The following is a 22,126-nucleotide window of genomic DNA, read 5'->3' on the forward strand; positions in this document are numbered from 1 at the left end:
CTTTGAAATCAATATTTTTTATATTTTGTAAATAAATCATGACATGGGCTTATTTGGAGCACACATGTTGTCACAGTACCAATTAAGCCCATGCCAGACTTTTGACTTTTTTCATAGAATATCTTTATTTTATATTCTAAAATCTACATGAACTAATGAATACATTTTCAAATGAGAGATACATTTTACTTTATAAGAAATTATCTCCCTTATAAATAATTTCAGTATCCATGAAAAACACCTTAGCTTAGATTTTGGTGGACTTGATGGGTACACTTAACCTAACAGCTGAAAACGTATTAGAAAATTAGAATCAAAAGTAATCAAATGTAATAAGTTATTTTATTACTTTGATTAAGTAATTGAAATTGTTACATTACTTATTACATTTTAAAAAGGGTAAGTAGTAATCTATAACCTATTACATTTCCAAAGTAACCTTCCCGACCCTGCCTGCACCGTAGGGTATATGTATTGTATCAAATGAATTTATTTACCGTGAAACAGCATCCGCTCGTTGTGGTGGTTATGATTCTCGTCTGCAATTTCTTTTTGTCTGTGTGCATACCTCTCCCGTAACTTCTTATTCACCACCTTCTGAATCTGCAGAGCCACAGGGAGGACGAGAGAAATTAAGAGAGAAAAGTGTCAGAAAAAAAACATTTAAATGTATTTGCAAAAGTCAAATAAGACGCCTAATGTAATTAAGTTCAAATTCCTTATTTTTGGTCCATAAAAAAGTGTGTGTTTGTGTTTTTGAGCACACACACCTTGATGATGTTGTACTGGCTGAAGACTCCGCCTGCATTGCCTCCATCTCTGTGCTCTCTGATAGTGCTCTGTAGCTGAGGAGGAAATCCACATACAGAGGTCAATCAATGACACACATGCAAAGCTTGTCAAGTTTAGAAAGGGGAAAATGTGTGGGATGAAAAAATTCAGATGAAATGCAGCTTTCATATATAGTGACTGATATCTGCTGTGATTCATAGTGCTCTCTGAAGACCTGATGTGATGAGTCTGCCCCAGGAGTGATTTTATATTCAGAAAGTGATATTCACTGACCACCTCCATTAACGATAGAAAGTTTAAGCTTGTTAGATTTTTCTGTTTTTATATGAGGCCTTTCAGCCATTACTGACTTGTGCACAAAGATATGGATTAAGTGACGAAGCAGAGCAGCAACTCATTCATTCAGAACAGATTCTTCAACCATGCCAGTGGGAAATTTATGAAGCAGCCGGAGAAAAAGACCATAACTCACAAAAAGAATATAAAATAGTGCAAAAGTATATCTCTAATGGCTTCAATTACTGATGTCTATAACATAAAATAAAATATAGGTGTGCACCGGCAAAGGCATTCACTGTAACCTATATTTTCTAATATTAGAGGCACAGCCTGGAGAGACTTTATATCAGTCATTTTTCAGGTAAAAAATTACAGTTTAAATTACCTGCTAAATTTCTGTTATCGTCTGACAGTCCTTATTAATAATAAACCCATTCAGACTGATAACTGCCGTCTTCTTTAATTACTGGTTTTATTTACAAGAGCCTTACAGTCAGCGGTGCATCTTGTACTGAGTTGCTCTACTGTGGTGACACTGCATGGTGTGTCCTTAACTAGTACAAATACGAAAACGTGTGCAAAAATGTTAATCTAAAATTCTGAAATAATATGACCAGACTGCTAAAAACCCATTCAGGTACTGAGTGTGATGAAGCATGTGTAGAGTTTGTGTCAGTTTGGAAAAAGGAAAGTTCTGTTTGCTTATGGCTTCAGAGACCTAGTATAGGTGCTGATTTATAGATTGTATAAACATGGCAAAATAGTTTCTCAAATTATCATGTATCCTATGTTCACTTTATTTTGTCTCTTTCATTTTATGTTACATTAATGTGTTTTTTGAATGTTTTTATGTTCATTTTGTCTTTTCTCACGTGAAGCATGTCATTTCTTTTGTTGTAAAGCACTTTAAGCCACATTCTTTGTATGAAAGGCGTAATTAGTATTATGCGTGTATTAAAGTGTGTTTGCATACCTCCTCCTCCACAGACTGGAACTCCTTGTCGTCTGGTGCCAGGTCGATCAGCACGGTGCCCTGACTGGAGCAGTGGAACGTCAGGTATGGGTTTGCACCTACAGACACATAGTTTGGATGAATGCCGGTCAGGACAGGACGAATCAAACAAAGAATAAATGATGATACCATCCTTTTAAGAATCTAATCATTGTAAAATCACCTGCTTGCTGGGCACCTTTATGTTGAAATTGTCAACAATCATCAACATTCTCATTTTAGTTTTAATACAATTCATCTGATGTAACATCTCCTTACATGTACCCCTTCTTGTGCGTTCACAAGTACAAACTGGCACTCATATGTGTGTGTGTGTGTGTGTGTGTCTCTGTGTTTCCTGACCTTGCTGGCCTCCCAGCAGCCTCTCGATGCCCTTGATGAGTTTGTGTCTGTGACCGTAAGCGTTGATGCCGATCTCTTTGAGCTCCTCGTGACCCATGTCTGCCAGCACATCCAGCGAAATCTGCCCGGAAACAGCAAAGAAGTCACGTCAGTCTGGTTTATGGTTGTCTACTATCAAAATAATGCAAAATAACATGAAATAATCATAATTACAACAACTACTTCAGCTATACTTTTCATTATACATCAGTCAACTACATGAAATGATGTTTGTCTATATTTTACTGTAAAGGAACTCTGCCAACACTTACACTGACCAAAAAAATACATAATGGTTTAATGAGTGATTCTGGTAACAGCAGTAGGGCGTACCACAACTGGTCACCAAAATTAAAAGCCATCGACTATAATGGATTCAATTATCTAAGACATATTACAGAGACAACAGGTCTGACAAATATTCATGAGAGTAAGACAAAAGCAGCATGAAGTAAAGGTCAATGAATGGATGGCAGTAATCAAGTCATTGATATGCAAATTGAAAATGGTTGAAGTTTGCAAGTTTGTTGAGGGAGAACAGAGATGAGATTCATGCTGGAGGCAAAGATAACTCAGGTTTTCAAACAGTAACCTTTGACTATTTTCCTCCATTATGCTGTGATCACTGTTACTGGTGTAAATCATCACAGAGCCTAAAATACACAGTAGGGGAATTCACTGAGAAAGGGATCAGGCAGAAATAAGCATAGCTGAGGGTTTTGCTGGCACCAAATTTAATACAAAAACCTGTGTTTCATTTCACAAATCACAGCAGTTGACGTCAGGAGCCAGTATGATCTCTCTAACAGAGCGAGGCACTTTGCGTCACCTAATTTGATGTAAATTTGAAACTAATAAAAGTAACAAATCAGCCAGGTTGTCACCATTGGCTGACAATTACATCTCAGTTGCCAGGTTTTCATTTAAATGTAGAGAGTATCGACAAAAAAGCAGCAAATTATTGCATGTTTCCACCCTCAATCACTCTTCTCACTACTGTTGTGTGAATATTAGGAGTTGGTTGGTGCTAATTTCCTGTTGACTGTGTATTTGTAAGTGCACCAGTCAAACCTCAAATGGTGAAAAACTATGTAGAAAACATGGAATATGGCACCTCTGTTTGTTTCATGCGTTAATTTGAGAAACAATACACTTTACATCTTCAGCTATTTTAAAAAAAATCTCTTCAGTAGAACCAAAGCTGTCAAATCACATGCTTCATATACATCATGATTTATTTGCCAAGTTTCTTTCTATTGCATTTTGCTTTTATCTATACAACAGCGTTTCCACTTCAGCCTAGCATAAATTCTGGTTTGTGATTTTTGTGATCATGTGAGTTTTTCCCTCTTTTTTTTCTCTCCAGATGTTCAGTTTCCACTCAGTTTTCAAATTGAAAATGACGATTAAAACAGATGAATGGGAATGCAGTAAGACTACAGATATATTTGCTTTTGAACCAAGGGTTTGTGTAGACAACCAACTGTGTTGTGAAGGTTATATCATACTTGTCATGTACTGTGTGTGTTACCAGAGGATTCCATGAAGAAGGTGCACCACAGAACTAAGGATTTAAATACAATTTACCGATTTGCATGATGTAAAATCCACCAAAAAACACAAAGAAGAAAAAGAGGAGGAAGAAGAAACATGATGTAAAAACTAAACTCGAGGAGGTTACTACTTAATTTATCCCTGTGCAGCAGCAATGACGCATCATACAGATGTGAACTATGAACTGTGGGCTGGGTTTATTAACTTTCCACCATTGCTGTTGCTCGTTTTGTGACCACTGACCCCTGATGCTGCCACACCCCCCTTACTGTTCATGTGGGTATTGCATCTTGCAGACGTGTTGCATTTTTTTTGGATTTCTTGAATGTGCGTAACTCAAAACAGATGCAGGATATGCGAGACAGCCATCAGGCGTTCAACACATGAACATGTAGTTAAAAGCAAGTATATCTCTGGCCTTAGTGGTGGAAAACAAACATTGGGGCAATGTGCCACTATAAAACAGTGTTAGCAGTGGCAGTGTGGTTTCATAATAATCAAAATCTATTAAATAGTAATAAAGTTAAGTCAGAAGAATCTTCGTTCATATTCTGAAACTATAAATGTGCATTCCTGTCAACACTCAGCTGACTCTCACACCTCCATTTCATTCACTCTCTGAATATTTATCAAGGCTTGTTTCCCTTCAAGGCGATCTAGAATAAATGCAAGACACACACAAACACATCCTCCATATTGCTCCCACACTGACTTCTCAATTTTGCGAGCTGTCACCGTTCAATTTCATTGTCTATTACTGTCTCTCTCACTGTGTTTCCTCCTCTTTCTGTTTCTTTCCTGCCTTTTTTACTCTGTTACTTTCCTGCCTCTCTCTTGTTTCTCGTACTGTATCTTTCTTCTCAAGCCTCTTTCTTTCTGTTGTGCTATGTTGTTCTTCCTTGCCCTTTTCACTCCGTCCATCTGCATCCCTCCTTCTGTCAGAACCTCTTTCTGTCTGTGTTATTGTTCATTATTACAAAAGAAAAACTGACATGAGGAATGGAACATGGAGGAACAACAATGGAAAGAAATAGAAAAAAAAGAATCCCTATAGTCTCTACACCTTCATTTCTTCACACCTTTTGCTGTCTGCCTCTCACTTTTGTCTCCTTCCAGACACTAAAAATTGTAAGTGTGTGTACCTGTTCCCTCTGAAAGATGTCTCGGAGGTGTTCCAGCCCCAGACTCTTTAAGAACTGGTTGATGGTCATGTCGAGTAGAGCTGCTGAGACACAGTGATGTCAGCAGGGTTAATCTAACTGTTACAACACCGTACAACTTTTTATTTCAAAGAACCAACCCCTGCTTTCAGACATATGTCTTTGTGTGTGTACATACTTTCTCCTTCCTTCCTGTCGGATCCAGATGCTCCGTCGGCGGTTCCAGTGGCACCGGCCACTGTGATGTCGTTGAGGGGCGTGGTCAGGTTGTCTATGCTGCTGGCTGCTGACAAGCAGGACGGGGATGGAGAGGGAGAGATGACCACACCTGCTGTGGCGCCTGCACTCACCACACTTGCACTCACCTGAGAGTGGGAGAGAGAAGATTTGGTTTTGAGTGCTGATGATTCAAATTTTAATTTTAATTTAATCAACTATCATTTATTGCATTTTAATTAATAACTGGATCGCTTTTAGTGCTTATATGTGAAGTCAATTGCCTAAAGGGTTTAAACTGAACTCCTGTACAACTGCCACACATTATCTCACATGCAAATAATTAACTGCACCTGTACATTTCAGTGCAAGCGAGCACAATCACGTTTTTTATTTTTTTATTTTCTGTTTCCTAATATAATTAATGTTTTTTCTTATGGGCAAACACACGGTATGACCACCATGAAATATGTTTCATCAGCTGAGAGTGTATATACTTGTATGTACGTGTGTGTGTGTGTGTGTGTGTGTGTGTGTGTGGACACTCACCACTGTGGCCTGCGGTTTTAAACAGCTCGGCAGAGCATCTGGCGGCATGGCGTCAATCAACAATGCTCTGATGTCATCAGCCTGCAACAGACAGAGAAACATGTAGAGAAAGATGTACACAGATGTATTGTTTGTATCCTCTATGAACGATTCTGCACCTAAATTAACTAACTCGCTCACATGTGAAGTTGGAGGCTGAAAGAAGAACATTTGCAGCTAACAGCAGTTGAATGGGTTACAAATAGTCTTTGGTCTTTCCTTTTTCCAAACTCTATCCCTGCTAGCCAACATCTCTATCCAACCATGAACCAATTAATTCAAAGCAAAACAACAAAGCATCTTAAATTTAGCTTGTAGGACTGTTTAATTCAGAAAGGACACACAACAAGCCTCCTTTCAAGGTTGCTCCTTCTGTCACTTTTTTTCTATGGTGCCTTGAAACAACAGCCAAGAACAACAAAACTTGTCATCCACTTAACATCCACTAAGTGAAAGGTGGCCTGCTTCAAGAATCTTCCCCACTGCTCATCTGAAACTAAACACAAGTAACATTTTTGGCTGAATACAGAATCTAACTGAGCCTTTCGTACCGTCGCCAAGTCCAGTGGCGTTTGCCCCTCCTGGTTTTTCATGGTGGGATCGGCTCCATGGGCCAAGAGCAGAGCACAGAGCTGAGTCCGACCCTTCTGGGCCGCTTCGTGGAGGGGAGTAAACGCCCACTTGTCTGTGGCGTTGACGCACGTGTTGTACTTGATCAGCAAGGCGGCTATGTCCACGTGCTAGATAGAGAGAAGGTAAGAGGTGAAGAAGAAGAAGAGGAGGAGGAGTGAGGAGGTGGCACGATGACAGACACGGAAAGAGGAACAAGCAGGAGAGGAAATATGAAAGGGGAGAGAATAGGAGAGATGGAAAGGGAAAGCAGGGGGATGAGAAGTAAAGAAAATGAGCAGGCGATAGAGGAAGAAAAGAGACAAATACAATAAAAGCATTTAACGAGAGCAAATGTGTGAAGTCTGGTGAGGGAGCGCTATAAAAAAAAAATCTGAAAAAATGTAATACGCAGTATTCTCTGGAGCAGACATTGTGTGAATTATTAACTCTGCTGTGATCCTCGTGTTCCCACTGCTCCTTCCTTTCTTTTTCTCGTCTTTTCCCCTTGCAGCCTGTTGTCTCGGCGTCAAAAACAGGGTAGCTTGAGTCTGAGTAACAGTGGGAGATGCTAAACCGTGTGTATGTGTGTGTTTGTGTCTCTGAAACGCAAAGCTCATCAAGTTTTCATTCAAACATGTGTTTCATGACTCTTTCAGCAGCAGAATGCCATCTAGCTATAAGCAAAATGTTACTCTGAGAAAACTGAACACTCTGGATGAAGGAAAAATGACATACAGTGCTTGTATAAGTATTCACACCCCATCATCATCCCTCCAAACACACCCCTTCCAGGCTTTTCCAAGTTTAGTCCTGTTTGTCATGTTACTACAGCAAATTGATTTTATTGAGGCTCCAGGTTATGGACCAACACAAAATACTACTGCTACTAATAATAATAATGATTTGAAGCTGCGGAGGGGGTATTACATAGTTTTATTAATTATTCACAAATAAACATATGAAAAGTGTTGGGTGCATTAAGTATGGATTCACCCCCCCCTGTGCTGTGAAACCACTAATTAACATCAGGTGCAACCAATTCCCTTCAGAAGTCACATAATGAGTTGAATAGAGTCCACCTGTGTGCAATTTAATTGCAATATAAATACACCTGTTCCAGGAAGGCCTCAGAGTTTTATTTGAGAATATTACTAAACAAACAGCATCGTAAAGACCAAAGAGCTTGGCAAACAGATCATGGATAAAGTTGTGGAGAAGTACAAAGCAGGGTTAGATTATAAATAAAATATCCCAAGCTTTGAATATCTCACAGAGGAGCAATAAATCCATCGTTAGAAAATGGAAAGAACATGGCACAACAGCAAATCTACCAAGAGAAGGATGTCCATCTAAACTGACAGATTTGGCATGGAGAGTGTTAATCAGAGAGGCCAATAGTGACTCTGGAGAAGCTGGAAAGATCCACAGCTCAGGTGGGAGAATCTATCCATGGGACAACTATTGGTCATGCACTCCACAAATCTGGTCTAGAGTGGTGAGAAGAGAGAAGAAATCCTGTTTGGAGTTTGCCACAAGTCATGAGGGAGACACAGCAAACATGTGGAAGAATGATCCCCACAGCATGGCGCTGGGCATCATGCTGTGGGGATGCTTTTCATCAGCAGGTACTGGGAAACTAGTCAGGATTGAGGTCAAGATGGATGGAGCTAAACACAGTGTAATTCTGGAAGAAAACCCTATTTTCAGTCTGCAAGAGACTTGAGAAAGGGGCAGAGGTTCACCTTCCAGCAGGATAATGACACTCAGCTTACAGCTAGAGCTACACAGCAATGATTTAAGGCAATGAATGTTAATGTCTTAGAATGGCCCAGTCAAAGCCCGGAACTCAACGTAATTGCGAATCAGACTTGAAAATTGCTGTTCACAGACAGTCTCCATCCAATCTGACTGAGCTTGAGCTATTTTGCCAAGAAGAATGGGCAAAAATTGCTGTCTCTAGATGTGCAAAGCTGATAGAGACATACCCCAAAGACTTGCTGCGGTAATTGCAGAGAAAGGTGGTTCTATCAAGCACTGACTCAGGGGGAATTGCACATTCAACACATCTTAATTATCGTTTGTGTCACAATGAAAAAGTATGTTGCACCTTCAAAGCACAATGCACGTTGTGGTAATCAAATGGTAAAACGCTACAAAAATATCAATCTGAATTAAAGCTTGTAACATAGCAAAATGTAGAAACTTCCAAGGGAAGTGAATACTAATGCAAGGCACTGTGTACATGCCCTTCTTCAGAAAACCTAAGTGTAGTAATAACATTAATTATAAAAAGGCTTCTTACTGTCCTGTGTCATAATATCAAATATCTGTTTTAATTGAGTTGTAAAACAGCAAACAGCAGCATAGAGTTGCTGTTTTTCAATCCACATTAGCATTAATCTACAAATCCAGATTACTTTAGCATGCATTCTACATGTGTTATGGATTTAAAGGCTGAAATTCGTCAACAGTCAACAAACTTCATGACATTCACCTGAGACAGGATCGGAAGCAAGATAGTCAACTGAATCCCTTGATTTTTTAAAAAACTAATGTCCGAGAAGTGAAAAATGTTCATCACAAGTTCCCAGAGCACAAGATGAAGCTATCAAATGGCTTGTTTTGTCTGTTGGGTCCAAAAATGAGAGCTATACTATTTAAAATTCAGGAAAAAAGCACCAAATCATCAGATTCAAGCTGGAACCAGCTGATGATTGACATATTTGCTTAATAAAATGATTAAACACGTAACTTTACATGTTACGATTATTACAAGTGTTGGTGAATTGTCGGTCAAGACACTGTGTTCATACTTGCATTGAATATGAGTTGCATCCAAGCACAGATATGAAAGGATATCAAAAACAGAAAGAGTGAAATCTCCGAACTGGAGTGTGAGTGCATCACCTGTGTGTGTGTGTGTGTGTGTGTGTGTGTGTGTGTGTGTGTGTGTGTGTGTGTGTGTGTGTGTGTGTTTGTGTGTGTCTTACCCCGTATGACGCTGCATTGTGCAAAGGTATCAGCCCTCCTTTGTCCTGTGCATTCACATCAGCTCCATGTTCCAACAGATACTCTGCTACCTCCAGGTTGTTGTAGCCAGCTAGACAGCGGCAGCGTCAGGGGTCAGGTTGTATAGAAAACACAGCGGGACAGCAGAGAAAAGTAGGATCCGATGAATAGAGGAAAAGAAGAGAAAGAAAAGTGAAATCGTGTAATAAGTGAGGAGGAGGGGAAGAGAGAAAGAAAGAGAGACATGTCAGCCTACATCAGCTGCAGCGTGACAGTGTATAATCAACGTTTCATTTTACAAGTAAGTACATCAAGGCAGAGGGTGCGTGGGCTTGTGTCTTCTGGTCACATTTAGAAAAAAAACATCACAGAGACCTTCAAAGTGTTTTTCGGCAGTATCTCAACTTTCCAGTCATGCGTTATGCTTTATGATCACACATCTGGTCCTGACATTGTCTATAAATACAGAGTCTATAAATGCATATAAAAAGACAAAGACGAATCAATTTTTCCACCGAAAGATGGAGAAGACACTGCAGGGAAGATAGGAAGTTGTTTAAATGATGGTTAGAGACATTTACCTTCAACCTTACATTAGCTGTCAGCAAACTGTTTCCTGTGAAACACTGCTGTAATTAGCATGTATAATTAATGCTGTTGTCACAAAATCCTTATTTGGTGCTTAAGTGTAATCTTCACATTATTCACTTTGAGAATCCTGATAAGAGAACGCAAGTAAAGCATGGAGATAAAATCAAAAATGGATCCTTCCTGCTATGAAATTTGAAGGTAAGGTTAATAGAAATTACTGCATTACGTCTATATAACCATTTTTATTTATGGTGGCAAAAGACTGAAACATGGTACAAATGTTACCTCAAACTGTTTGTGTATTTAGAGCTTAAAGCACAAAGTGTTTGGTTTGTTTAGTGTTTAGTTTATGTTTGTAGGTGATTATATCTGCACAGTATTTGTGAATTATGGATTTATTTGTGTGTTTATGCCTATGAGGTGCAAAAGCAAAAATGGAGTATCTGTTGTTATCTTTGAAGCTGATGTTATCGTGATTACAGATCCTGAATATATACATAAATATGTGTGTGTGTGTGTGTGTGTGTGCACCTTTGAGGACCTACATTACTGGTTGTTGGTATTTTTAAAAAATGCATGAAGTTTGTGCAAGATCCAAGGACAGATGCATGCAGCGATGCAACTTTTTCAGTTCTGATATAGATATTTGGGCTTTGGGTATCAGCTGATAATGAGTTCCGATCCAATACCAGCGTTTCATTAATAAGCTGTATGCCTCACTGTGTGGAAGAGATCAATCTTTTATCTGTAACATAACAAATAAATGCATCATGTATCCGTTTGTTTAACATATCAATGGTATCTGATACCAGATCAGCCCATTGTCACTTATACCCGATTTGGGTATTTAATTTATAGATAATATTGATATTTTGAATATTGTAATTAAAAAAAGCAAGCAAAAAGTTAATTGAACAAAAATGGATATTACTCCTCACCGACTCAAAGAGAAACAAATGAGCTTCTTTTTTTCACAAATTTCATGCCCACTGTGACACTACGGCTTTGTTACCATGGCGACAAACTGGGAGGGTAGTGACATTGAGGAGCCCACGTTCACAATAATATTACCTCTTGAGCTAATATTGTTCTCTGAAAAGTGTTCCAAGTGTTTAACCTTATGCATACAAAAGAAAAAACAAAGACTGAAAATGGTGTTAAAATGATGAAACTGCTAAGCTGTCCCAGCCTGCCTGTCTATAAACAATTTGTTTTTTGCCCTCATGACTTTAGTTGTCTGTGTTTATTACCCTGTTCCTGGCACTGCACTGAGCCCAAACCCCAGGAGGCTGGCTGTTTCTGAGATGCTGGAACCAGAGTGATTAGCACCAGCAAATATAAAATGTCCAAACTCACTTAAATCTGCTTCTATAAACAAGCTATAGAGTACATAAAACCTCTGGCTTTATTCTTTAAACTTCATGTCGTTTCTACATGCACGTTACCTGCGAGGTGCAGCGGGGTGGAATTGCGTCCTTGTGTGTCCCGGCAGTTGATGTTGTCGGGGCTGCACAACTTCTGCACCCTGGCCAGGCAGCCCTTCTTGGCTGCATCCAGTAACGCAGCGTCTCCTCTCAAGAGGTCCTGGATGTCCGTGTCCCCGTCCTTCACCAGATCCAGAGGTGTGTTCCCGTCCCGGTTTTTCTTTGTGGGGTCTGCTCCGTGCTGCAGAGATGAAAAGAGATCGGTGTAAAGGAAAGAAAGATGGAGAGAGAGAATGAAACAGATAGATTCAGTATGTTAAAGAAATGTTTATCCACTGAGTGTCATAACGCTAACATCTATGATCGAGGCAGGGTTCACAATCTAAATCCAAATGCAATGATAGATTTGATTCGGATTCGGATAACATTTCTACATTTTTGTCAACATACATGTCAAACCCAAAATGTAATAACCTATCACTGACTTCAACCTAACTAATATTCAGGGTTTCCCACACATTCATTTGTGGCAGGCCACCAGATTATCAACATTGACAGCTACATATTGATCTTCTATTTTTTTTTTACTTTTTAAAATGGGTATATAATCTTATTTCACAGTAGAGCTGCATGCAGCACATTGATTTGCTCAGCTCCTCCTTGCCTCTCTCTCTCTCTCTCTCTCTCTCTCTCTCTCTCTCTCTCTCTCTCTCTCTCTCTCTCTCTCTCTCTCTCTCTCTCTCTCTCTCTCTCTCTCTCTCTCTCTCTCTCTCTCTCTCTCTCTCTCTCTCTCTCTCTCTCTCTCTCTCTCTCTCTCTCTCTCTCTCTCTCTCTCTCTCTAATAACTCCTCCTGTCTGTGCACACTCTGAATCAAAACATGATTGTGCGTGGTAAGAAGGATTGTTGTCGGGTTTTCCCTGCAGAGAAGACGGCTGGCCGAATTCCTGAACAGAATCAAAGTGGAATTTACAAACTGTTAGTATCATGAACAAAACTGATGCATTCAAGTACACTCTGATAAGTTAGTCTATTCATGTTCTTAACACAACACTGTCAATATACAGCATGGTTGTGGAAGCTGAAGCACCTCGTATAGGGTATTATTTAATATTTAATTGAAGATAGTGCCTCTGTGCCTTACCCCCCCCCGCTCAAACCCCAGAGGAAGCGTCTCACTTAGAAGATGACAAGCGAGTAAGGAGTGAGCAGAGGATGAGGATGAGAAGGTAATTCACCAGAGAGCAGAAGAGAGGGAGAGATGGAGAGAGGTGAGGACAGGACATCCAGTGAAGTGGAAAACACCAAACACCCTGGAGATGGAGTGGGGGGGAGGAGACATTTTCATCGCTCAGCTGTCTCCTAGGTTACGGTTTAACTTTTCATTGTACGTTTTTGAAATCCGCTCATTAAAATTTGATGTTTGGGGGACCACTCCCCAGGGTTTTCACTGCTGGCCTGGAAATGTCCGTTATGCATCTCTCATGCCTGTATTCCCGTTTTCAATCTATTTTTTGAGCCTATCCACATTATGATTTTTCTGCCCTACTTCTCTACTTCTATCATCTCTTTACTGCGGTTGTAATCACATTCTCACTGTCCAGGAAAATTAGTATAGAGACCCATTTCAGTAACAGTTGGGGACATTTTCACAGAGATGAAAATTGGTTCAGCGATCCTCTGGTGCATATGAAGGACATTTCAGATTTTTTAATAATAAACACAAGAGAAGCTGGACAATTAGTGTGGATAAATAAAAAAAAAGCCTTGAACTGACACTCCAAACTACAAGATGTCGCACTGCTTGATTGACAGTTGGTCTGTTACAAGATGAAAATCCATCGCAGCCACAATCATAAGTGACTCAAGCTCACATCTTTCATACAAATGCTAGCATGGCAGATTCTGCTTTAATTGAGGAGAAACTCAGCATGCTCTTGCGCTTCTTTCCTGACAAAGAAAACGCTTATACATGCTTTTGTAATTCTCACAAGAACCTTGCAGATTATCACGGTACAAATCCAACACAAAAGGGGGACAATAGAAAGTTGACAACAAACAAAGGAGACAAAGGAAAACCTACAGCTGAACTCTGGAAGAGTTTATTTAAAAAGAGAGAACATCCCAAGGCTGTGGCCGATTAACACCACACACTCTGTTACATGTGTGAATGTGCCGCTGTGTAAGGCCCAATTCAGACCAGATCTGGTGTTGTGGCGCACTGCCGCAGGGTTAAGTAGAGGTGTGCGTGGGAGTGTTTGTGCTCTAGAACGTAACCACTGTGAAACAAACAGAAAATAACGTTTTATTGATCTGATTCACCAGCTTTCTCGCTACCACCGCTCCCTCACTTCTTTCAATTTTAGCTCTCTCTCTTGTTTTTTCTTGTATTTTTCTAAATGAGTTGGGATGTGAACAGCAAAGTCTGACTTTTAACTTTTAACTTTATCAAACGAAGAGAGGTGTCCTCCCCATTGTCCTGGCAACGTCTTTGTGCTCCATCATGGCATGGTTTTACAGCTCCGATAAGTTCGGATGCCGGCTTTGATTGGCCAACGCAGCGTGACATCAGGTTGCATTTCTCCAAAAGTTGCCTCTGGATCAAGTTTCTCGCCACTGCAGCCAAAACCCTGCAGTGCACTAACCCAGTAAATGCACTAACCCCAAACTTATTCGGTCTGAATATGACCTTAAAGAAGGAATTAAAGTGCTGCAGTGTCTGCATGAATTTACTTCCAAAGTTCACCAGTATGAGTAAGTGAAAAAAAAAAAAAATAGCCAAACTTCCCACCACCTTGGACAATCGATCATGTGTCAGTGTTTCTCACTGCCTCCAGACCTCTTGCTGCGAGAGCTGAACCAACCATCAGATCGGTGAAAGTGTGGCCTGAGGCAGCTGCTCTATCTCTGAACTCCAGGATCATTTTGAGAGCACTGACTGGGATTTATCTGCGCATGGGGCTACAGAGGAGTCGCCCATTGACATTGAAGAATTTGTTTCATCTGTTTTATTTCAGCAAGAAAATGTGAAATTTTTTCACCAACATCAGATAAAAAAATGTTGGACATATAAACTGGTAGGACACAAACCTACAGCACGATCAAACATGAATGCAAAATGAATATTCTAGGTTTTCTGTTCTTTATATACTTTTATAATGTTGGATGTTTTGATTAAACAAGTTAAAAGTTCCAAAACATTAGGTGAACATGTGAAGTTATCTCTGTAAATCAAACAAATCCCAAACTGTCTTCATATTGTTTGCACATGCCCACAAATGGCCATCCATTCAGTACATTTTGTTGCTAAGGACAACTGCAGACAAAAGGAACACTGGCACAGGATCACTGGCACGTGACCAAAATTGTCCAAAAAGTCACTGTAGGGCTTCAGCTAATCATTACCTTAATTTGCTTAACCTCTAGATTAATTGTTTCATCTGGAAAATACCCAGAACAATTTCCCAGAGCCCTATATGACATCTTCTACCAACTAGCCACAACCCAAAGATATCCAATTTGGCAAGGAATTACTCCTATTTGAGAGGCTGGAACTAGCAAATGTTTGGCGATGTTTTGTCATTAACTGTTATTAGAATTAGTGTTGATTCATTTTCTGATGATATTTGTTGCCCTGTCCTCTGCTTTTCCACCAGAGCTGTCACCTCTCTTAACACTTTGTATAATTGTTGTCTTGTATTTCATTATATTGTCTTTGAAGTTTTTATTACAATGTTTTAATAATCTATTTGCTCCAAGCTTCATCTCATTGTGCAATCACGATGAAGAAATTCAAATAATGCATCTTGAAACGGCACATTTCCCCTGCTGCTGATGTGTGTTTGGTCTGTTGTGTGTGTTCACGTCCTGTGTGAATTCAACAGTGTTGATCTAATAATAATTTATGCAGCCCCATATGGCAACACAACACAGTGGTGATGTAACCTTGTCTGGAGGTGTTTATGACAGAGAAAACAAAAACACATTCAGCTGTGAAACTGCAACATTTCACAGGATTCATTTAGACTGCAGCAGATGTGACAATCAGGTATTACACAACAGATATTTTCAGCCGTGTGATCTGATTGGTCGGAGTTTGTCCTGAATGGGCTCCAAGAGAGCAGGAGACCACGTCACACCTTTTGATGAATGCTTGCTTCTGATTGGCCAATTAAAGGATTCTGGCGTCTGTTTTTGCAGAGAAAATGCCACTGATTCTGAGTAATAATATGTCTGCTCCTTATTGTGCACTTAACACATACGTATTGTGTAACACGCAATATTCACAGGGACGCCACGTGTCATTTATCGCATTGGTAACACATGATACTGATGATTCAGATTCACCAGCTCATGTTTCAAAAGGCAGGATAGAGTTCTGAGTTCTCTGAAACTGTATCAACCAAAGAGTAAAGTATGTTTACAGAAAGTGTTAAAACTACACCAAGTAAGCAGTAGTAAAATGTAATTATTTGACTTCTGCAGACTTCAGTGTACCCAGAAATCCTGTAACGTGACTGCAAACACTCATGTTTGCCAATGCGGCTGGAGAAAAGACAGAAAAAACATCTATTCAGTGAGTCCTGTTTCCTAAACTAGACACTAACTCATTGAAGTTTCGAAGAGTTTTCTTTGAGAAGAAGAAATTGTAAAAGCCCCAACTTAAAATGATTTTCATTAAGTCAATGAAATTTTGAAATGAGTAAATCACGACTTCTCAGAGTGGATGGTGCTTTCTGTAAATGGCTGTTTTGGTCCATCCAAAAGCTTACAACCCAATAATATTCAATTAACAGTGATTATTATAACTGTTGATTTATTTATTGTTGATCAACTAACAGATTCATCAACTAATTGTTTAATTTCTAGAAATGATTAGACAAGACAACTTAACATTGATATTGATAACATTGGTTTAGGCTGTTGAGATGGGATGGGCTCTAGATCTGTCCTGTTGCTTTAAATATGTATCCATGTTTCTTGAATATTAGTCAAGTGGTTAATGTTCTGTTATTGACCAGCAGTCTGACCTTGAGCAGCAGTTTGCAGATCTCATATTTGCCCTTGGCGGCAGCTTCGTGGAGCGGTGTGAACTTCCACAAGTCGGCCACATTGACTGAGGCTCCGTGTCTGACCAGCAGCTCGGCCACCTCGTAGTGACCATACGAACAGGCGTTATGGAGAGGAACCAAACCACTGCAGAAGGAAAACACACATATACAATATATCATTTCAGGAATGATTACATCAGAAGTTATTACACATTATAACCTATTGTAACTGCCTTTCTAATCTAAATGTTTGTTCTATACGTTTTTCTATCGGTGTCGCACCCTTTGTCCTTGGCGTGCACGTCGGCCCCATGGTGCAGCAGGTACTCCACCACCGCAACTCTGTTGTAGCCAGCAGCAAAGTGAAGGGGAGTGGAGTGTCGCCCCTCCAGGTCTCTACAATTCACATTCTGAGCCGTACACAAAGACTGCAGAGAAACAGACAAGGAGACAAAAAGAGAGAAAGTTTCTAATCAAAATCTGCTGTTGCCCCGATCTATCAGAGAGGCACGAAGAGATAAATGTATGACCTGCGGCTTCATACCCTGTCATGTAGTAATTTCAATTATGATTCATTTTCTTTCAATCATTGAGCTTTGATGAGTTTTTGTCTTAAGACAGATTTGATGTTGATTGTCTGAGGAGCTTTTTCACTGAGTGAATATGACAGAATATGACTTGTTTTTTTTAAATGTTGAAGCTCAATAATATAAAACATTTTCATGATATATGACCAGGATCTGGGAACTAAGAGAGGAAGAAAAAGTGACTTCCTTCCATCATCTGGAAGGAATCCAAACACACCATTTCTCTCAGATAACTGGGGAAAATAATCTACATGCAACACACATTTCTCTGCTCTGCCTTGAATATTTCATGTTTAGTTTTTGTTTCTTGGCAGGACAGTTCACTGTTGTGACTGTAGTCCTTAATTACACCATTTTTGAGTATTTTTAATCATGTGAATTATTTGAAATGTACCAGAAAAAAACTTATGTTATAGCTAATTGGATTCTGTGTAGCTTTCTTTGCCAGCTTGCTGCAAGTTTCCAGTAAAAACAAACTGTGTAGAGCTGTGTAAATAAGATGTGTTGGTTAACGAATACTGACGTAACTTTATAGAGCAATAAAAACCTTTTAAAATCTGCTTTAGATTATACAGACCAGCTATAACTACATCCACACACTTACATCATTGTTTTGTATTCCCTAAAAAAACAACATAGCCACCAAACCAAATCTAACATCAAACAAGGCAAGCAGGACTTCTGAGAGAAAAAGAAACAAAACATAGAAAAAAGAGCTGAGTATGTCAGTGTAATGAAATGTGTGAAAAGATGATTTTTGAGAGAGTAACAGCATCAATATTGAAATTATTAGCTTAGCTTAGTAAAAAATACATGCCTGCTTAACTGGGGGTGGCTGCTGTTAACACAAAATCAAAGAAATACTTGTCTGCTTTGCCGTTATTTCAGACCCTATTACACATCAGTTCAGCACTAAGCGGTGACATGGTGGGAAATTCGGTTTATAGTTTCCTCCCACCGCTTGCAGGATCCTACTCCACAGGAAATAAAAATGTAACATCCCGTTGGCAGACTTATTCGTCAATCTGAGGCCATTACCCCTCACTTCAGCTGCCAACGAGGCAGTGTCGCTGCCATTTATAAAAGCTGTGTGTCCTGGGAGAGATACTTCTTAAAAAAGAAAAAAAAAACTGTATCTTGTTCCAGGTTGAATTTTGTAAATACTTCACACAAATCAAACAGCAGGAACAATGTAAGTATAGACAATCTGGATAACACAGGGAGCATTTAAGGATCAATTTTAGTTTGCTCTGGAGTTTTTGAATCTTACATCAATATAGTGGGACAAGTACAACTGAAAAAGTAATATTCTGCTTATATATTCATGCCCAGCTGACACAATTTACTATTTCTGAGCACTCTGTGCCTGGCTGGGTATTTACAGTGTACAAATGTGTGAATGTGCTGAGTAAAGGGGATTCTAGAATTTAGATACAAGACTTTTTCCTACCTGTCTGGGTGAGTGCAATCAGACAGAAATCTAACATCAATATCTATAATAACCAATGGGAGTCCTGAGGAGAAGTCTATTTTAACAGCAAACCTTATAGAGACAGTAGTTTACATCTTATTATGTCATTATAAATCATAGGTGAAGGGATGAATCATATTAAAAATTACCCAGTAAATAATATGCTCAATCTCTGCACTAAGTAACAGACATCTCATACAAACTACATGTAATTGTCAGTTTTTTGATAATGTTTCAAAATACAGTAAAAGCATCTGTAGCTTCTACTGTGGAGCACCTACAGTGATGTGTATTTCAAATTAATGCTTCAAATGAAGTACAAGATGTTCTCTAGAGACAGAATCAGTGTCTAACTTTGGCCTGTCGCCTAGAGTGATCATCTTTCTAATAGTCAGTGCGAACAGTTCAGTGTGAACCTCCTCGACATTTGAACAGATGACAGGACTCAGCCCAGGACTGGTGCAAAGTGTTATTTAACCGTCAATCAGTAGTTCAGCCAGACTGTTAACCCCGGTGCATGTGTGTATGTGTGTATGTGTGTATGCGTGTTCTGTCAAAGCCTACACTTGGGGATGAATTTCAGTCTTAGGGCCAATTCATTTGGGATTTGTCCAACTGGGGATAAAATGTATGACCCCAATTGGGGAAAAAATGATTTTTGGGTTAGTGATTAAGGTTAGGGCAAGAGTTAATGTTAGGTAAGTAGTAATTATGGTTATGGTTAGGCTAGGTCTCCAGCAAATGAATATAAGTTTATGTAATGTCCCCAAAAGTGACCATGATCTGTTATATGTGTTTGTCTCCGTGCATCAGGTAAAAAGAGACTGACAGAAAGTCAGACCAGAGCTCATCATCTGTTGCGCTCCAATCTCCTGCCAGCCTGCCAAAACATTACACTTCAGATGCTGACCGAGGTTCTTCATCTGGACAACCCTATTACAGCCTGTTTCACTCAAAACCAAATACTTCTGTCAAATGCTTACCAGGTCCTGACATCTGGTGGGTGGTATTATCCAAAGCATATTACAGTGTATCATGAGCGCCTACATTTTTAACATGAGTGGGCCCGGTTCAAATAAGTGGCGGTGCCCTGCGCTGCCCAGTGAGCTGCAGGGGACAACTGTGATCATACTGAGTGTTACAGTGGAATAAACAGGAAATCTTATAAGATGCCAAACGTGGCCTTTGACAATCAAAGAGGTTTGTGATTTTGACTGGAAGCAACATGGGCAACTATATAAAGAAATGACCAAAAAACATTTGATTAATAGCGAACAGCATCCACCTGACATTTAACAAAAAACGCGACGACCGGGACTCTATAAGAGCAACAAGAACAATCATAAAGGTCAGGGTGTTTTGTTCCAACTTCATTTAAAAAGAAAAGCTCTGCAGACATTCGTCTCTCTCACACAAAGATTATCTGAGTCAACATTTCAATGAGTCACTGTCAAACTTACCTTATACAGGTGTTAAACTAGTTTAGCATTATCTGTAGTGTATCGCTGCTTTAATTAATGGAAGTGATGCATCTGTACTCTATTTATATTTATCTAGAAAGAGAAATAATTTAAGCGACCAACAGTTCTTTCAATGTACATACGTGCGTATGAGTATTGTTTTAAGACAGACTTGAAAAAATGTGAACCTTTCCTTTAAGGACTGATTACTTTAAAGGTAGAGACAACATTTATTTAAGGTTTCAGCTGTATATTAATGTATCTGGATTGTCTTAGCAACCACAATGACTGAAAACACTCTAACAGTCTAATCAATCAATACATTTATTACTCAAACACTTTAATGGCACTTTGGTACTAGCAGTCTGTATACGTTCTTTTTTCCCCTTTTATGTTAGTGTTTGACTTTTTGAGACAGTTTTCAAAGGTAGACAGGAAACAGTATGACTTGAAACAAAAGGCCCTCAACCAGGATCAGGAGCATTGTGTTATATGATAAGCGTCTTAACCACTAGACCACCAGGATGTCCCGGTCTCTTAAATGTCTGTCTACATAGAGTTGGCATCACACAGGCAGAACAGTGAATGGTAAAAAATTATATCCAATCTAGACATTAACAACCTGCAATGCATCCAAAATTATTGAGAATTTGGAATTAAAAGAATGAAGCATGACCTACCTAACCCTGCGAAAATCTTTCCAAGTGTGAGTTACAAAAAGTGACAAAACAAACTACCTTGACTGTGTCCAGGTCTCCGGCTTTAGCAGCTTCCAGAAGTCTGTAGTCCACGTCTGAGTTTCTCACTGGGACGTTCTCTGCAGAGAAGAATGTTGGAGAATGAACGTGCTGGATAAACATTTTTATACGCTACAAATGATCACTTAAGTAAATGTATCATCTGCAAAAGGGTTGAGGTGAAGAGAGTGAATGTATTTTGTTAAAGACACTGAGCTGTTGGTTGAATTCTTGGCTAGATGTCATCAGTTTACCGACATTCCTTTGAAAATTACAATAAAGGTACATTTAAGTAAGCAAATTTTTGATGAAATTGTTCAGCCGTTATCTGGTGATATTGCAGTGAGGTAATGTGCTGTTTCCTCTTCCACTGAACCAATGAGTCGAACTCTCTGCCTTAAAAGCTATTTACTAATCCGCGCCTTCACTCTCAAACTATCAATACTGACCTTCAGAAAACAATTCCAGTTAATCTCATTGTTGCTAGTGCATAGCAACCACAAAAACACCACCCCCTCCCCATCCACACCCACACACACACAAAAGATGGCATACCATTGAGTATTTGCTGTACAGCTTCATTTCCCATTTGAGCAGCAGTGAAGCCCTGCAGTGACACCAGTGAGGCGTCAGCCCCGTATCCTAGCAACAGCCTGCAGGTCTGAAGGTGGCCTGCCAGCGCAGCACGATGCAACGCTGTCTGACCCAGCGTGTCCAAGGCATTCACCTGCAAAAAAAACACCTTTATATTATGATTCTTGCAAAGACCTTCAGTGGCTACATGTGTCCCCTAAACCACTCCACCAATCCACCTTTAAACTAGCATTCTTCAAACTGTGTTTTTTCTTTCTTCATTTTATCAATTTGTGGCACACAGTGACAATCTAGGATTAATTTTGATGAAATGCTGTGATTTACTTATCTGCTGAACCCACTTTGACTCATCTAGCTTCATCTAAATCTGATTCAGGTAAGAGTTTTGTCAGCCTGTAATTAAGTACCACCTGGATGGAGTTCTGATAGATGATACTGATCATCAAAGATCTGACATTTCAGTTGAAAAAATACATAATTTATTTCCTTATACATCTTTTTAAAAGATTCAACCACATCATCTCTATATAATAAGACAATAACGCAACACTGTAAGACAATAAATAAGTACCTCACAAGAAATGCATGTAAAGAAATTTATAACCACACT

The 22,126-nt window shown here is 39.4% G+C and overlaps 1 protein-coding gene across 3 annotated transcripts in view; it reads right to left on the bottom strand.

Annotated features, from left to right (window-relative positions):
- tnksa (tankyrase, TRF1-interacting ankyrin-related ADP-ribose polymerase a) overlaps nt 1–22,126 on the bottom strand; it is an 81,692-nt gene that overhangs the window by 3,031 nt on the left and 56,535 nt on the right. The window contains exons 13-26 of one of the 3 annotated variants that reach the window (XM_062434040.1): nt 21,478–21,649; nt 20,923–21,002; nt 16,950–17,095; nt 16,647–16,812; nt 11,640–11,859; nt 9,585–9,694; nt 6,534–6,722; nt 5,944–6,024; nt 5,357–5,543; nt 5,161–5,240; nt 2,426–2,546; nt 2,045–2,142; nt 771–845; nt 498–603 (exon numbers count right to left, since the gene is read on the bottom strand). In XM_062434040.1, coding sequence (XP_062290024.1) covers nt 498–603; nt 771–845; nt 2,045–2,142; nt 2,426–2,546; nt 5,161–5,240; nt 5,357–5,543; nt 5,944–6,024; nt 6,534–6,722; nt 9,585–9,694; nt 11,640–11,859; nt 16,647–16,812; nt 16,950–17,095; nt 20,923–21,002; nt 21,478–21,649 — 1,831 coding nt within the window. Of the gene's footprint in view, nt 1–497; nt 604–770; nt 846–2,044; nt 2,143–2,425; nt 2,547–5,160; nt 5,244–5,356; nt 5,544–5,943; nt 6,025–6,533; nt 6,723–9,584; nt 9,695–11,639; nt 11,860–16,646; nt 16,813–16,949; nt 17,096–20,922; nt 21,003–21,477; nt 21,650–22,126 lie in introns of all 3 variants that reach the window. The other 2 variants (XM_062434041.1, XM_062434039.1) reach the window with 2 other exon arrangements.

The sequence above is a fragment of the Scomber scombrus genome, chromosome 15, assembly GCF_963691925.1.
Source record: "Scomber scombrus chromosome 15, fScoSco1.1, whole genome shotgun sequence".
Lineage (NCBI taxonomy): Eukaryota > Metazoa > Chordata > Actinopteri > Scombriformes > Scombridae > Scomber > Scomber scombrus.